General features: G+C 28.4%; 3 protein-coding genes across 3 annotated transcripts; 2 read left to right on the top strand and 1 right to left on the bottom strand.

Moving 5' to 3' along the window:
- Nucleotides 1-29: 29 nt before the first annotated feature.
- Nucleotides 30-3,784, bottom strand: LOC132952143 (uncharacterized). Its single transcript, XM_061024318.1, has 7 exons — nucleotides 3,463-3,784; nucleotides 2,627-2,825; nucleotides 2,340-2,464; nucleotides 1,856-2,243; nucleotides 1,551-1,630; nucleotides 960-1,380; nucleotides 30-900 (listed from the first exon to the last, which is right to left on the bottom strand). The coding sequence occupies exons 1-7, from the start codon at nucleotides 3,584-3,586 to the stop codon at nucleotides 357-359; spliced, it is 1,881 nt and encodes a 626-aa protein (XP_060880301.1). The 5' UTR covers nucleotides 3,587-3,784; the 3' UTR covers nucleotides 30-356.
- A 132-nt stretch (nucleotides 3,785-3,916) lies between these two features.
- On the top strand, nucleotides 3,917-17,272 carry LOC132952141 (elongator complex protein 1). Its single transcript, XM_061024316.1, has 17 exons — nucleotides 3,917-4,740; nucleotides 4,810-4,949; nucleotides 5,021-5,297; nucleotides 5,363-5,477; nucleotides 11,767-11,852; nucleotides 12,011-12,155; nucleotides 12,227-12,545; nucleotides 12,614-13,232; nucleotides 13,320-13,545; nucleotides 13,781-13,951; nucleotides 14,029-14,225; nucleotides 14,905-15,045; nucleotides 15,111-15,168; nucleotides 15,239-15,372; nucleotides 16,788-16,918; nucleotides 17,003-17,027; nucleotides 17,116-17,272. Exons 1-17 carry the CDS (start codon nucleotides 4,038-4,040, stop codon nucleotides 17,181-17,183), a joined length of 3,555 nt encoding a protein of 1,184 aa, XP_060880299.1. The 5' UTR covers nucleotides 3,917-4,037; the 3' UTR covers nucleotides 17,184-17,272.
- LOC132952142 (DNA-directed RNA polymerase II subunit RPB2) lies at nucleotides 7,071-11,014 on the top strand. Its single transcript, XM_061024317.1, has 2 exons — nucleotides 7,071-10,443; nucleotides 10,509-11,014. Exons 1-2 carry the CDS (start codon nucleotides 7,199-7,201, stop codon nucleotides 10,795-10,797), a joined length of 3,534 nt encoding a protein of 1,177 aa, XP_060880300.1. The 5' UTR covers nucleotides 7,071-7,198; the 3' UTR covers nucleotides 10,798-11,014.
- Nucleotides 17,273-18,426: the final 1,154 nt, after the last annotated feature.

Consider the following 18,426-nt stretch of genomic DNA (forward strand, 5'->3'; position numbering starts at 1 on the left):
AATTGAATTTTAAATCTAAAAAACAAAAATGTCAACAATAGTTTTTTTAATACAAATTTTAAATTTTAACAAAATTAATAGTACATTACAAACTATAATAGTTACATTATTAACTAAACTTAACTAAAAACAATACAAATTATCTTTTAATAAAATATGAGATACATAATTATAAATTTTTTCACTTTAAGTTGTTTTAGAAATACATTTTTATCTATAAATTGTAAAAAAATAATCATTATTTCTTTTAATTTAAGCTTTCAGCCTTATATAACAATAAATATAATATATTTACAAGAATATATGTTTCTATAATCACATTCACATAAAATAATCATACTTGACTAGGATATTTATTATAACTTCTTAAAAATAGAAAGTATTAATCTTCTATTTTCTATTTGACTGTGTTGTATGTCAACTAGCATATTTCTCAACTGTTCATGTTTGTATGCATCACTAGCTTCTTTTCTTTTCATATAACTAATGAACCATTCAGGTGGTTGATCTGACTTGCTGTCATCATGTGTAAGTGTAAGAGAACGAGCACTTTCATTTTCAATAATGCTACTCATCACACTTTGTATCCCATAGAAATACGGCCAGTGGGTTTTGGGCTTTTTACTGATACCTGCTACTCTGCGGTTATATGCTCTTACTAAACTATTCCATTTATTCTCTAGATCTTGTTCAGTTAGCAAAACCATGCCGATACGACGGAATTTCTTTAAAACTACAGTCCAAATTGAATTTGGTTTACGGATCCATTTTTTCACTTCATTTTCAGCATCAGAGCGTAAGTGTATTAACTTGCGGGTTAATTCTGGATGCCACTTTACTCCAGCTTTAGTTTCTACAACACTTTCATCACTGGCATCGGAGTCTTCATCGATATCCACACTAAAATTATTAACATAATTGTAAATATTTATTTTATTTATTTTAATACTTCAACTTACTCAGTGTCAACTTTGTAATTGTTTAATATTTCTCGTACTTCCGACTGTTTCCAAACCCCCTGCATAAAAACAGGTACCAAATCTTCACCAGGACGCGGATGACAAACATCTGGTATTTCTATTGTACCCCCTAACATTTGATCCATAATGGCAAAATAAGGCCATTTTACATTTTGAGGTCCTTCAGCCTTTAATTTATCTAAATTTTCTTCATACTGTTCTACACATTGGTTCCATAACGATTCTGCTTCATATGATTCAATGTCAACATTTCCACTAAGACTTTTATTCATTTTTGTAACTAATTCATACCATAACAGATCTTTTTCTGTTTCTTTGGTTGCATGGTCGAAACGATCTGCCATAGAACGTCGTAGTGAAAACAAAAGAAGTATCATTTCTTGGGTCCATAATCGTATTTCTGTAAAAAATCAAGAAGTCTCCTCTAAATCTAATATTGTATTATTTATTTAGAAACCACAATGTTCATTAATAATCAAATAAATTATGACGTAATTTCTAAAATAAATAATAATTATAAAAATATATTTTAAAATTATTGTATGTAAATTCATTTTTAATCAAACATACCATTGTTTGCATTAGTTGTTGAAGTCAAAAAGAAATAATCCATATCATCATTGGAATCTGTATTTATGTCTTCTTTAGCACTGGAAACAAACGTATACTATAGTACTCATTTCTTTCAAATCTTTATTCATAATAACCAGTGTTGTAAACATGTTTAAAATTATTTAAGCACATAGTCAAATTTTTAGTGATTACTTATTTGAATTAAATAATTTTTTTTTATCTCAAATGGTCAATTGAATATTTAAATACCTACTTTACAACACTGTTGTCTGTGAGTAGTAATTATAAAATAATGTACATACTCTTCTGCATCAATATCAGTGTCAACTTCAGAAATTTTATTTACAGGACCAATCATCTTGTCCACCTCAATATAGGAGTCTGGTATTTTTAGTTCATCAGTACCTCTAAGGATTTCATCCATAGCAGAAAAATGTTCCCACCGTACACTAAAATCTCCCATATATTTAATTCTTTCAATATTTTTACGGTATGTAGCTGCTATATTCCTCCATTTATCATCACAATCTTTAGCTGTCACTTTTATTGAGGGCATGCTACTACTCATCCGTCGTGCAATGAGTTCCCATAATTTAAATTTATATTTAGAAGAGTTAAATTCTATATTAAGACTGCCACGCAAAGCAATCAATAATGATGTCATTTCTGTAGACCATTTTAAAGCTGGCACTAAATTACAAAAGTAACAATTAAAAAATAAATCATAATTTAAGTAAATTATATTACATAAAAAATCGAGTAGGGTGGAAAACAAAATTAACTTACTATTACTATCAGGAATGTAAGTTTCATTTATTGATGAATCGTTCCATGGACTTACTTCTGTAGCATTTTGATTTACAATAACAGATTTAAGTTCAACAGAAGATTTGATTTCATTCAAAGTTCCGCTAAAAATTAATATATATTATTTTACTATGCACGTTATTTCTTTCAAATTTGTTCTACTTCAATAATGTGGAATAAATTTAAAATATTGTTTTATTATACAATAATAAGTGTATACGTGTATTAAATTAATATAGGTACCTAATAAACAAAATAATACATACTCATTTAAAAGAGCACAATGAAGTTCTTCAACACCGTCATCTTGTACAATAGTAGAAACTTCTAGTTCAATAAATGAACTAGATGTATCCAAATCATCGGTTCTTGTAATATTTACTGGATAATTGATTAAATTTCGACCATTTGTCATTAACATTCTTGAATTAATAATAGCTTTAACATAGTTCATCAACACCTCTTCTAAAAATTTAATAGAATAATGTCACTAAATAATAATATACAATTTTAAAATAAAAATCTCAATAGATATCCAATTGCTTGATTATTTAATAAATATGCAGGTAAAAGTTTCATATGAATGATAGTTATTCTTCTTTTGTAATTAAAGAAATATCTTTTTTGACTATAATTACTACCTAATATATTCTAAGTTTCAATATATCGTTTTAAAAAAAGTTATATATACCTACTTCAAATATTCCTTATATTCTAATTTTAATTTTAGGCAATAGGCATAGTCTTGTTTACAAGGCCGTGATATTAGGTATATATTTTAGCTATATAGACCTAAATATAAATAGATAACACCATAATATATCCTACAACAGTACATACGGCATGTATTTTATTGATATTAAATTTAATATTTATCCATGTAGGTAGTTATTATTGATTTTTTTTTTTAAATAAAAAATGGTATGACCTAATTATTATATCAAAATTTGCCATTAATGTTTTAATGGAAAATTAAACTAGACACCTATACACAAGGTTATACGAGGAACATTCTGAAAGACATCAAGTATCGATATTGTTCCAAAATTTGAAAATAAATGTCAATAAAAATTATTATATAGACATTTCTTAACATACATACCATCATCTAGTTTCTCAACAGTTCGCTTGTCCGTTTTAAACACAACTTGTCTGTTATTGATCTTAAAAAACAGTTGTTCAGAATCTACAGTATCATTCTTGGTAGTATAGTTGCTCTTGTCCATATTTTAGATAGTGGACCTATGATCTGGTTTTACAGCACCGTCAGAAACTAAAAATTAGCTATAATGTATTGCGGTGTTCTAAAAATTTAAAAACAAAAATAACTTCTTCGAATTGAATCGAAAAAAACAACCGTTCAACACAACAGCACAACACACATCACAATCGATGGAAGAAGTAAATGTACGTTCCACGTCTTATCAATGGTAATACTACTACGCTATCACCACTTCCATAGTCTTTGATCGGCTAATCCATAGAGTTACCACAGAATTTATTCTGTGGAGTTACTTCCATATAAAAGATAATACAATTCATAATATTATTATTATTCACGTGTGCGGGATGTGTGATAAGACATTGGTGATTTCAGATCCAGTATTTTTTGTCTGAATAATTCTAAATTACAATTCGAAAAGTGCTAAAAATTGATAATTCCAATACACGTTCACTATGAAAAATCTTAAGCTGCACAAGTCTGTGGTGACACATGTTGAACAGTTAAAAGACGCTAAATTGGTTCAGATAATTGCCAACGGTGAGTTATGTTACTCGACCAATAGCTCCATTTGGCGCTTAAACTTAAACGACACACCTCGTCTGGTAGTGAATCTATCTTTGACAGATGTGTACATCTCCCCGGATTGCGACAACATCAATATCACGTCTTACGCGTACTACGAGCCGTGGGATTCCTTTGTGGTCGGTTGTTCAAATGGCGATGTACTATTGATACAAGAAAATATTGTAGAAATTGCGTTTAAGTGTGAAGACTTAATCTCCAACATACTGTGTAGTCCTGACTTTGAACGCATCATTCTATTGACCAGCCAAGGACATATTACACTAGTCACCGAGTGTTTTGAAACCTTGAATGATTTCAACATTATCGGGGTTGAACTATCAGAAAAATTATTGGTAAATGTTGGCTGGGGAAAAAAAGAAACACAGTTTCATGGATCAGAAGGGAAATCTAAAAGAGTTGTGAAGGAAGTCATTGGAGACGGAGACAGTTCTGATGATTCGATAAATATCTGCTGGAGATCTGACAGTTTATTGTTTGCAATTGGATTTCTTGATAAAGTATCTAATTTGAGATCTATTAAAATATTTAACAGAGATGGAATTTTACAGTACATAAGTGAACCTCTTTCAGGTAGAATACCCTACTATTTTAAGGGATAATGCAAACCTTTTTTTCATTTTTATTGTTATTGTGCTTTAGGAGTGGAAGCTGTATTGAGTTGGAAAACTACTAAAGAACTTATATCATTTTCCCAACATACAAATGAAAAATATTTTATTAGTTTTATGGAAAAAAATGGACTCAAACATGGAAACTTTGAAATTCCGTCTACAATCAATGTTAGTTGATATTTAGACAATTTAGTCTTATTATGCTAATTAATATTGTTTTATTGCTTTAAAAATAACAGGTGAAACAGTTATTGTGGAACTATGATTCTTCGATATTGTGTATTCAGTGTGCTGATTCTAATAGTAATTATTTATTATTTTTGTCGTGCACTAATTATGCGTGGCAGATTAAAAAATGGATGACAATTGAAAACAAAATAATTACTGCAAAATGGTTGTTAGACAATAGTTTACAATTAATTACTGACAATGGTAGTTACTATACACTATATTGGGCTGAAACTTTGTGTACTTCAAGTCCTGGAACTCTAGACTGGGTTGCTGTCATAGATTACTGTAAGAATATTATTTTGTTACTTAATTGTTGGAATTTTCCTATTTATTTCCTATTTGTTTTTCAGCTTCAGTATTATTAACACCTTTTAAACAAGTTATAATACCACCTCCAATGTTTGATGTAAAGTTAACCGTAGATTCTCCTGTGGACAGTATATTGTATATGCCTCACAACCAAAGGTAAGAAATGTTGATGGTAATAAAAATAGCATACTATAATATAAAAGTGAATATCAATGGTAAAAGTGATATACATCATTATTCAATATATAACATTTATCTATTAGTTTCTTCCATATTTTGGCCAAATTAATTTTAAAGAACAATATACAGTAAAACTCACTTAAGATGCTCTTCGAGAGACCAGCTGGAAAGAGCTTCTTATACGGGCATTAACTAGTATAGGGAATGGCGGAAAATGATGTCTTAAGCGAATTTTATTGTATAATAAATTATATTTAAAAATGATTAACATAATAATTACAGTTATTGACTAAAAACATTTTCAGTAAAATAGTAATTTAAAATATATATATATTTAAATGGTTGGATAGGTATACAAGTATTTTATACAAATATATAAACTATATAATCTATAAGGTTGTGAGTAATATTGAAAGTATACATTTATATATTATGTATATAAAAACCTATATTTAAAAGAAAGTTAAATACTTTTTAATTCACGAAAATTGTAGTATCTTGGTACATGTTTTTGTCAAATCATAATATTTATTGACAAACGGGTTTTTGTTTAATTATAATCAACATTCTACACAATAACTTAATCACGTGATTGTCATAATTTTGTGTAGGGAGTTTTAGCTAGATCACAAAAATGATAACTTACGACACCAGTGCACATACATGACAACAGTTTTCAAAATCATGAAAATGTACAAATAATTTTGTATGTATAAAATGTTCAATTCAAAATATTTGAAACAAGGTTCCTCATTAGTAGTCATACCCAGGGCAGTTATTAGATATTTTCCTTCCTAAAGTGAACATTTTAAGCTGCTCTTCTTTACCTGTATTTATTTAATTTTGCCACCTTCAATATCTTTAAAAATTTTTGCCGCCCAAAATCAACGCTTGACTTTCTTGTGCCTTACAGGTTATATTATTCAATTTTTGTTTTAGTACAAAATTTATATTTTCCAAACTAATATTCTAATCTTTTGAATTCAAACTCAATATTTAAATTATTGCATCTAATTATAAAACAAAGTTTAAATATAAAAATTAAAATTTCCAAGGTTGTGTCTTTAACAAAGGATAACGACTTTTGAGTTTTGACTAATAATCGCTGAATATTTATTTTTATTTAATTATTTAATATAAAATCTTTCAAAATGTTTTCATTTCCATTATTTTTAAATAATTAATAATGTTAGGTATATTGAAATATTGAATTAAGAAAACAGGAAATTCACGATAAATTATATTAGAAAAATACTTTGGTTTATTTAAGTATTTTTAAGTAGCTTTAAAACAATAAAGTTGATCATAAAACAAATTTAATATTAATCTTTATTAATTTATTGAATCTATTCAACGTGTATGTCGTATATAGAGTAATGTTACTCTATGATGTCGTATGACGTAAATGACATGAGATTTTTCAAATTTTGCCGCTTTTTTTTCTCATAAACGTAAATATAACCTATACAATTTATATATCATCTTTGGAATTTTTTATATTTTCCTCTTGAATCTTGATAGTAGTGAATTAATATTTAGTTATATTATACTGATTACTGAATATTGTATGTAAATGGATTATGATTATTTGTTGATTGTTTTCAAACGGTTGAGTGCTAAACGTGTTATAATTGTTTCAATTAATACTGAATAGTTTTAAATTAAATAAAAACAAGGAGAGCATCTTAACATAAAACATGTACGACTTGGGTGACGATGAATACGAGGAAGAAGAGGAGACCGAAGACATTTCAAGCGAACTTTGGCAAGAAGCTTGTTGGATAGTAATCAATTCTTATTTCGATGAAAAAGGTCTGGTAAGACAGCAGTTGGACTCGTTTGATGAATTTATTCAAATGTCCGTACAGCGTATTGTAGAAGACTCTCCTCAGATTGAGTTACAAGCTGAATCGCAGCATACACACGGTGAAATTGATACCCCTACTAAGTATCAAATTAAGTTTGAACAAATTTACTTATCTAAACCTACTCATTGGGAAAAAGATGGTTCTCCATCTCCTATGATGCCCAATGAAGCTAGATTACGTAATTTAACATATTCTGCTCCACTTTATGTAGATATAACAAAAACTGTGATTAAAGATGGTGAAGAACCAGTTGTTACTCAACATTCTAAATCATTCATAGGTAAAATACCAATAATGTTAAGATCAACATATTGTCTACTATTTGGATTAAACGATCGTGATTTGACTGAATTAAATGAATGTCCATTAGACCCTGGTGGATACTTCATTATTAATGGATCCGAAAAAGTATTAATTGCTCAGGAAAAAATGGCTACAAATACTGTGTATGTTTTTAGTATGAAAGATGGAAAATATGCATTTAAGGCTGAAATAAGATCTTGTTTAGAACATTCATCTCGTCCGACTTCTACTCTTTGGGTTAATATGATGGCTCGTGGTGGTCAAAGTATAAAAAAGTCCGCAATAGGCCAAAGAATAATTGCAATCTTGCCATATATTAAACAAGAAATACCCATTATGATTGTGTTTAGAGCTTTAGGATTTGTAGCCGATCGTGATATATTGGAACATATCATTTATGATTTTGATGACCCAGAAATGATGGAAATGGTAAAACCATCTTTAGATGAGGCTTTTGTTATACAAGAACAAAATGTAGCATTAAATTTTATTGGTTCTCGTGGAGCAAGACCCGGAGTAACTAAAGATAAACGTATTAAGTATGCTAGAGAAATCCTTCAAAAAGAAATGTTACCTCATGTGGGAGTATCAGATTTTTGTGAAACTAAAAAGGCATATTTCCTGGGATATATGGTTCATCGTCTTCTCTTAGCTTCACTTGGTAGGCGTGAATTGGATGACAGAGATCATTATGGTAACAAACGTTTGGATTTGGCTGGACCTTTATTGGCATTTTTATTCAGAGGATTATTCAAAAATTTAATGAAAGAAGTGCGTATGTATGCTCAAAAATTCATTGATCGTGGAAAAGATTTTAATTTAGATCTAGCAATTAAAACAAAACTTATAACCGACGGTCTAAGATATTCATTGGCTACAGGAAATTGGGGCGATCAAAAGAAGGCCCATCAAGCAAGAGCTGGCGTATCACAGGTGTTAAACAGACTTACATTTGCCTCAACATTATCACATTTACGACGCGTAAATTCCCCTATTGGGCGAGATGGTAAATTAGCCAAACCTAGGCAGTTACACAATACTCTATGGGGCATGTTATGCCCGGCAGAAACCCCAGAAGGAGCTGCTGTTGGCTTAGTAAAAAATCTTGCATTGATGGCTTATATATCTGTTGGTTCTCAGCCATCGCCTATTTTGGAATTTTTGGAAGAATGGAGTATGGAAAACTTGGAAGAAATTGCTCCTTCGGCAATTGTAGATGCAACAAAAATATTTGTAAATGGATGTTGGGTTGGTATTCATCGTGATCCTGAACAACTTATGGGTACTTTGAGAAAACTTCGACGTCAAATGGACATCATTGTAAGTGAAGTTAGTATTATTCGTGATATACGTGATCGTGAAATTAGAATTTATACAGATGCTGGTCGCATTTGTCGACCATTGCTAATTGTTGAAAATGGAAAATTATTACTAAAAAAACGTCATATTGACAGCTTAAAAGAGCGTGATTATAACAATTATGGATGGCAAGTCCTTGTATCTAACGGTGTTGTTGAATATATTGATACTTTGGAAGAAGAAACTACAATGATTGCTATGTCACCTGATGATTTAAGACAAGAAAAAGAATATGCGTATTGTACAACTTATACACATTGTGAAATTCATCCAGCTATGATATTGGGAGTTTGTGCATCCATCATTCCATTCCCTGATCACAATCAGAGCCCTAGGAATACATACCAAAGTGCTATGGGTAAACAAGCTATGGGTGTCTACATAACTAATTTTCATGTTCGAATGGATACCTTAGCTCATGTTCTTTATTATCCACATAAACCTCTTGTAACAACAAGATCTATGGAGTATTTACGTTTCAGAGAACTGCCAGCTGGTATTAACTCTATTGTGGCAATTTTATGTTATACTGGTTATAATCAAGAAGATAGTGTAATATTAAATGCTTCTGCAGTAGAAAGAGGATTCTTCAGATCTGTTTTTTTCCGTTCTTATAAAGACTCTGAATCAAAACGAATTGGAGATCAAGAAGAGGTATTTGAAAAACCAAATCGCCAATCATGTCAAGGAATGAGAAATGCTATTTATGATAAGTTAGATGACGACGGTATAATATCTCCTGGTCTCAGAGTATCTGGTGATGATGTTATTATTGGTAAAACAATGACACTTCCTGATAATGAAGATGAACTTGAAGGAACTACTAAAAAATACTCCAAACGAGATTGTAGTACATTTTTAAGGAACAGTGAAACTGGTCTCATCGATCAAGTTTTATTAACATTAAACTCTGAAGGTTATAAATTTTGTAAGATTCGAGTTCGCTCTGAAAGAATACCTCAAATTGGTGATAAATTTGCTTCCCGGCATGGTCAAAAAGGAACATGTGGAATACAATACAGACAGGAAGATATGCCTTTCACTTGTGAAGGCATCACACCTGATATTATTATTAATCCTCACGCTATCCCTTCCCGTATGACAATTGGGCATTTAATTGAGTGCTTACAAGGGAAAGTGTCTGCAAATAAAGGAGAAATTGGTGATGCTACACCATTTAATGATGCTGTAAATGTACAAAAAATTTCAACTCTATTACAAGAATATGGTTATCAGCTACGAGGAAATGAAGTAATGTACAATGGCTTTTCTGGAAGAAAAATTAACGCTCAAGTATTCTTAGGACCGACTTATTATCAACGTCTCAAGCACATGGTAGATGATAAGATACATTCAAGAGCAAGAGGACCTGTTCAAATTTTAGTACGGCAACCTATGGAGGGAAGAGCAAGGTAAGATTTTATAATGTAAACATCGTAAATTATTTCAATATTCAATGAATTTTCATTTTTTTTAGGGATGGTGGATTGCGTTTTGGTGAGATGGAACGAGATTGTCAAATAGCTCATGGAGCTGCTCAATTTTTACGTGAACGTTTATTCGAAGTATCTGACCCATACCGTATACATATATGTAATTTCTGCGGCTTGATTGCAATTGCAAATCTAAGAAATAATACTTTTGAATGTAAGGGGTGTAAAAATAAAACACAGATTTCACAAGTTAAATTGCCATATGCAGCGAAGTTATTATTCCAAGAATTAATGTCAATGAACATTGCTCCAAGGTTGATGGTCACTAACTAAATTTATATGAATAGTTCTTATGTGAAATTTTATGTTATATAATATATTATATATTATATTATTTTAGGATTTTTATAATAAACTGTACAAAAAAAAAAATCAATACTAAATTTGTAACTTTAATATGTTTAATAATAATATTATAATAAAGTGTATTTTTATTTTGATATATATTATTAAGATTTCTCTTTAAAATAAAAAAAAAATTATGAGATCATTTTAAAGTATTATTCCATTTTATTCCTATTATATTTTTTTCAGCTAAATCAATTCTAAATTATTTCTTTTAGGTTTTCTAGCTGTTACAAAAAAATAGTATTTATTCAAACATTGTATTATGTAGTGGGTTGTAAATGTATAAGACAAATAACAAATAGGTAATAAATTATAAATAAATGTGTATCTTTGGTTCCAAATGCTTTTACATAATTTTTTGGAAGTATCATTGATTTCAAATAAATAAATAATAAATACACAGATGCTTAGTGCAATCGCCTACAGTGAACCCAGCGGCTGACAGCATATTTATAGTCACTGAAAACTTCTATGCTATACTAGGCTTATCTGTGTATTTTAAAATCAATGGTCATACATACCAAATAATAGTAATAGAAAATTACCGTGTTCAGATTAATGTTGTAAATTATGTGTGAGCTTCATCCATAATATTTTGACACAGTGTTTATATGAAAACATAATTTGATTCTGTAATTTTTTATGGAAATTTATATATGTTTAATGTTACCTCATTTCTTTATTAAAAGACTGACACTATTATTGATGAGTAAAATTAGTTTCTTTGTGAATCTGAATTCAATATCATACGGATCACACAATATTACCACGTGAAATTTGCTGTTACACTAATAAATTGTGTAACAAATAACAATTGTTACAATAAATTGTGTAACAAATAACAATTAATAATTATTAAAACATATTAAATATCATTTATTTTTATGCTTGCAGTAAAAATGGAAATGATATTTGTATCGTTACTTCTGATAAGACTGTTCACTTTTATCATTACACCGAAGAATCGTATGTTAAAAGCAGTAAGTAAAAATTAGTATTTCATTATAATTCCCACCTCGAAAGTAATTTTATTAAAAATAATAATGCTCTTCAAAATGTATTTTATTTTTATATAAATGTCATTATTTTTTTTCTTAAATTAATAATTAGTAAAAACTGTTTTATTTAATATTTTTAGAAACCATTTACAGAGTATCAAATATGTCTGGAATATTTAATCATTGGTTTTGGTTAAATGAAAATACTGTTGTATTTAGTTTATCAGATATTGGAAATATCCATCACATATGTGTTGCTAAAATTGATGATGATTTCAAACAAATGTAAATGTTATCAATTTGTATTTTAAATTTTATTGGTACAGATGAAAGTTATGCAATTTATTTATTTTTAGAACTAAACATATTGTTGAACTACCAGTTGTAACAATTCTGAACCATACAAAAGGAGCTCTGATTCAGCTATCAGATGGACAATTATTGTTGTGGAATGAAAAATTGGATATACTTGATCCCTATCTTTGTTTGCTTGAAGAATGTACACATTTAAGTATAATGGACGATAAAATATATGCCCTCGGTATATCCAAAAGACTTTTTGAAAATGATAAAGTGATTCTAAATAACATAGGATCATTCTGTATTCGATATCCTTTTGTATTAGCTGCCACATTGAATCAAAAGTTGATTGCATATAATATACATCCTACCAAAGTAATAAAAAAAATATTTGCTATTTTATAATTGTTTGAACAATTGCTCAAATTTAATACATGTTTCAGGATAATAATGATCAATATCATCGACGAATTGAATCTGGTTCAAAAATTATAACAGTAACTGGTAATTCGGTTATATTACAATTGCCAAGAGGTAATTTAGAAACAATTAAGCCAAGACCCTTAACAATTTTATCTGCTGTTGAACTGATTCAAGATCAAAAATATTTAACGGCATTTGATCTTTTGCGCAAAGAACGTATAAATCTTAATGTATTATGCGATTTAGATCCTTTAAAGTTTATTGATGATCTAAACGAATTTATCATCCAAGTAAAAGACCCATCTTGGATAAGTTTATTCATAACCGAATTAGAAGACAAAAATTACTTGAATACTGTTTATGCTTCTCAATTTCAAGAAAACAATGTTCAAGAATTAGATAGTAAAGTGTTCACAATATGTTCACGTTTAATGAACACTTTGGAAAAACTTGACAAAGATATATATGCTTTTCCATTACTTGGGTGCTATGTAAAATTAAAACGTTTTGATTTAGCATTAAATTTAGCATCAATGAATAATGACTATTTAAAACACTTATTATTCTTAGTCGATGTAGATCGTTTGTACAAAGCATCACTTGCTGAATATAATTTAGAAATGGCTATGAAAATTATAAGTAAGCATTTACTATATTTATTTGGGTTTTTGTGTTTCTATACATTTGCATAATTTATGCTGATTTATTTCTTCTTTGTATTATTAGATAATTCTCAACTCGATCCAAAAGAATATGTACCATTTTTAAAAGAATTAGAAAAAATGGAATGCCATTACATGCGTTATACAATTGATGATAAATTAGGAAACAAAGAATTGGCCTTAAAGAATTTAGTTCAATGTGGAGGGCAGTTTGAGAAATGTTTGAAATATATTATAGATAACAACCTCTATTCTTATTCATTAACATTATTTAATCAAGATCAAATTGAGTAAGTGAAAAAGAACTTTTATTAATCCTTATATCTTAAATCAATTATATGATAAATGTTCATATTTTAATGTACTATACATGCATTAAATGTTCATTTTGTGAGAATAGAACTATAGAAGTATAATTAACATTTTAATATTCTAGGTGGAAATTAAACCAGTTGGTTATTTTGAAAATACAATACAAAATATTTTTTTTATTCATTTGTTATGCTTTTGTTTTTTGTTTTTTAGATATAAAACTATTGCAAAACATTTTGCCGATTTATTATATTCGAAAATTGATTATAAACATGCAGCCTTAATATACAACCGAAGTTCTGAACGTAATAAGGCTATTGGCGCTTATTTAAAAGGTGGATTTTGGAAAGAATCTTTAGAGTTATCTTATGAACTAAATTTTGAGTAAATAAAACTGTTACAATTAATATAATTTTTCTTCTTTTTATGTAATAAAATAAAGTAAAATGATTATTGTTTAGTGACTCGAAAATTAAAATAATTAAAGCAAACATTTTATCTATGTTATCATCCACACAAAAGTTCAGAGAGGCTGCTGATTTTGCTGAATTTGAGTTGAAGGATTCTAAATTAGCTGTAGATTATAGCATCAAAGCTCAAGATTATGCCCACGCATTATATTTAGCTCGATCTAGATCAATACTTGATAGTGATTTAGGTATGTATCATTATTGTTCTATATTTATACGTACTTAACTATTTTAGGTTCTGAGCGTATCAATGAATGTGTTGGTTTTACAATGATGTGAGTTTTTTTTCTTGTTTGTCATCAACTTTTGGAATAGTAAAAATGCTCTTATTTTTGACTTCGTCGTCTTTTATGATAAGAAAGTGAATCTAGTAAATTTATCCGAAGGGTCAAAATGTTTCCATCAAATTCACAGTAGTTTTCAAGTGTAGTTTCAAAAACTACTAAGAATTTTCAATATTGATCTCCAGAGTGTACCAACTAGTTCCACTTTTCTATCAGATAACTAGTTGATAATCGTATAATTTTTACTATCCCAAATTGACAACAGATAAAATATAAAACACATCGTTGTAAAAACAATACATTCAACGCTACATTTAGAATATAAAAGGTGTCTCAATCGATCTCTTATATAATATGTTGTGAAAGTTTGAATATTTTTCTGTATGCAAATCAAGGTAATCATTGTGACTTATTATTGTTGGACTTAAAGTTGTCTCTTTTTGTGAAAAAAATACATTTTTTTTTTGCGATCATAAAATGTTTAATACGTATATTTAAATGTTGTTATAATAAGTTTGTTGGTTACCTATGTATTGTTTTTATCTAAACTATTATCGATCTACTAATTTATTTTATTTTTCAGAAAAATGCATTAAATCTTCTTGTTTAAATACTGCTCAAAATCTCATCTCTGATATTAATTCACAAAATGAAAATTTCGTCACTCTAGCGAAACGTTTAGTCGAACTTAGAAAAGAAAATTCTAGTGATACAACTCAATATGGTAATTTTTTGTATGATTAAAATATTTAGCTTTAAATTAGTATGTGATATATTGTGTTCTTATAGATAACTTAAACGATACAAGTTCGGAAATTAGTAGTGTATCATCTTATCGTACATCAAGGTAATATATATTTATTATTTACTATACTACTATAACCTATTTCTCATTATGCATGTACTTTAATTTATAGCACTAGAACCAGTTGCAGAAGTGCCCGTAAACAACAACGTAAAATGTGGAATTTGAAAAAAGGCAATTTTCGAGAAGAACCCACTATAATTTTAACCTTGAAACAAATAGTTGAAAAACTTGAAAATTACATAGGTTATTTATTAAAGTTAAAATATTTTTACCTTAAGAAGATGGCACACGAGCATTTGTTGTCTCTGTCTTACAAACGTACAACATGGCAAATTGCACGTTCACAATAATACATTTTACTCTGTATTTTCTAAAAACTAGAGTGAACTTACCTTATAAAATTTAAAAGTAAGAATATTATCTAGGGCACCTTGGAGGATTTTATTGATATTATTTTTAAGTAAGTTATGATCATTTTAAAATGTACAGTTTAAAATGGTCATACCTTGCTTCTTAATAAAAATATAAATAAAATCCTCCGAGATGCCATAGATCATAAGATTACCTTTATATTTTATTTTATTCACTCTAATTTTAGAAATTACAAAGTAAAATGTATTATTGTGAAAGTTAATTTGCCATATTGTACATTTGTAAGACGAAGACACCAAAAGCCCATGTAGCATATTTTTAAAAGGATCAACACACTATTTGTTTTCTCTTGGGTGTATGCCTAATATAGACAAAATTTATCATGGAAAATCATTTGTTTTTAAGTTTTTGAGTAATCTTAGTAAAATCACCAATTACATAAATTATAGAAAATAATATTTTTAAAGGTTTAACATATTAACCATTTAAATTTACAAAAAAAATGTTTTTATTTTTTTTAGTCATTATAATTATAAAATATATACTATACTATATATAGTAAACTGATATGTTAAACCCTCACAAATAGTTTTCTCTATAATTTTTGTAACATACAGTTTTACTCTGATAGTTTACTATAGAAGATAACTCAAAAATCATAACATTTGAAACATTTGTCTGTGAAAGAAACCAAATATTATGCTGACCTTCTCTAAGACAGTGCAACATCAAACATAAAATATAACATTTTTGCTGTCTTACATGCATTTTAATATAGTAAAAACTAAAAACCTTTATTTCATTAATAATTGTGATTATATTATTTAAATTAGGTATCATACAAATTATGAATAACAATAATATTATCTGTATTTTGTCATTGAGTTTTTTAATATTTTGATTTTTAAGAAAGTGATTAGTATATATTTTCATTTTCAGTTATATATAGCAATAAAAATATTAAAAAAAGAAAATACAGATAATATTTTTGTTTATAATTTATTGATTATAGGTTCTTCATTTTCTTTGCCCTTTGTCCCCCCATCTCATCTGTGGTCATCCTTCCTTCTACATTTATTCCCATGCCACTCACAGTCTCACATCTCTGAGTCTCCTCTCTTCAATAGTTATAATCAGTTATAATACCTTGGTTCCAACAACTTAATCACAATGAGTTAAATATGGGGAGAAGTTTTAACTATATTATATATTTATATGTGTATAAAACAGGAAAAAATGTATATTGGTGTGCTTTAAAATATAATAAAAGTTGTTTTTTTTTATAGATAATGTAAAATCTATATGTTTCTTACTCGTGAGATTTGAAGAATTTGATATTGGTCACACTTTACAAACAACATTAGAATCCTTTCAGGCTACTATTCTTCATCAAAAATCAACTGTTTGGCCAATTTTTGTAAGTTTTTATACATTATATTATATTAATGGTTATTAATAAAATTACAAAAGTTAAAAATGTGTATTATTATTATATTTTTAGAATGAAACTGAACAAACTATAGAAGGTAACTTAATAATAAAATCTTAAATAGAAATATCAAAAATGGAGAATAATAAATTAATGAATATAATATGCTTGTAATTTGTTTTCAGATGCAATTCTTTTGAGCCCATTAAAAATAATACCTGACAAAAGTTGGAAGCTAAGTATTTTAGAATAAAAATTACTATATTATTTTTTTTATGTGTTTAATATACTTCAATAATATTTTGTTTTTCTTAAAAAATATACATAAAAAAAATAACATTACGTCATTACGTATATAATTTTTTATGTTATTATTGTACTTGTTATTTTTGATATCCAACATTTCAAGTTGATGGGTTCCATTTGTAGCGAACTCAGCTTTTTTGAAAGGCAAGGCAATATTCTACTGTTCATAGACCCCATGTAACAAAAAAAATATATGTATAATTTTAATACTCCAAAAATGTTTTTACGGGAAGAAAAATTAAAAAAGTTGCACGGGAGATTGGAAATTTTGGGAAAAATTGAAAGTGCGTGTTTGACTGACGACTGACTGCAGACTGATCGATGTAGAGGCAAAATTATTATTGCCGGAGACTTGAAATTTCCATGGTACCTCGCAACTCAGAGGTGAAATTTGATGGGGCAACTTGGAATTGTGTAGGGAGTTGTAAGGAGGTATTACAATAGCCCTTGTGGAGTTTCAGCCCATTCGGACTTAGTTTGCCCACTTCAGTAAATCAGACCGACCCGTAATATTGAGTTATTTAACATAAAGTATTAATGTGAAAAAATCCTATAATAATCCTACATAGAGTTACGCTCTACTGATTGATTATTCTGTGTTATTAGGGAAGTAGAATATTGTTATAAATTATAATTATATTAAACACAGTCACAGTTAAATAAGCATATTGCATCTGCTCAAATTCACGAGTTAAAATTAAATACAATATTTAGACATTTCTTTATTCTTGGTTTAAATTACAGATTAGTTGAAATCAGAATGGACTCTTCAAAATCTGGTGGCACTTCATCCCAAAATACCGTTCCTCCCATAAGAGCCAATGTAAATTTTGTAGTATCCATTTTGATTTCACCTATTCTGTAATTATTAATCACAGACTTCTATACTAACGTATTATAATATAGAAGTCTGTGCCTTGCCCTTATATAGGTACATGTTTATCGTGCATATTATATTCAACCATGGACCTATAAAAGATCTAGGTCTATGCACAGATATTGATAATACTTCAAAATAATACATTTATTTTCCAAAAAAACGCAAAAAACATGAGTAATCCCTATACTACACGGTATAAGTAGCAACCTTGACGTACGCAGCTCCGCATGTGACTGTTTAATCGTGAGACTCATTTCAGGACGTTTTTTCCATTTTTTTTACTAAAAATATATTATTATCTATGGCGCCG

Source organism: Metopolophium dirhodum, chromosome 9, assembly GCF_019925205.1.
Source record: "Metopolophium dirhodum isolate CAU chromosome 9, ASM1992520v1, whole genome shotgun sequence".
Classification (NCBI taxonomy): domain Eukaryota; kingdom Metazoa; phylum Arthropoda; class Insecta; order Hemiptera; family Aphididae; genus Metopolophium; species Metopolophium dirhodum.

Coding starts and splice junctions, on each gene's coding strand:
- LOC132952142 (XM_061024317.1), top strand. CDS start 7,199: ATGTACGACTTGGGTGACGATGAATACGAGGAAGAAGAGGAGACCGAA. Junction 10,444..10,508: donor CCTATGGAGGGAAGAGCAAG/GTAAGATTTTAT, acceptor CATTTTTTTTAG/GGATGGTGGATTGCGTTTTG.
- LOC132952143 (XM_061024318.1), bottom strand. CDS start 3,586: ATGGACAAGAGCAACTATACTACCAAGAATGATACTGTAGATTCTGAA. Junction 2,826..3,462: donor TGTTGAGAAACTAGATGATG/GTATGTATGTTA, acceptor TTAAATTTTTAG/AAGAGGTGTTGATGAACTAT. Junction 901..959: donor AATTACAAAGTTGACACTGA/GTAAGTTGAAGT, acceptor TAATAATTTTAG/TGTGGATATCGATGAAGACT.
- LOC132952141 (XM_061024316.1), top strand. CDS start 4,038: ATGAAAAATCTTAAGCTGCACAAGTCTGTGGTGACACATGTTGAACAG. Junction 5,478..11,766: donor TATATGCCTCACAACCAAAG/GTAAGAAATGTT, acceptor TTATGCTTGCAG/TAAAAATGGAAATGATATTT. Junction 15,046..15,110: donor TAGTGATACAACTCAATATG/GTAATTTTTTGT, acceptor GTGTTCTTATAG/ATAACTTAAACGATACAAGT.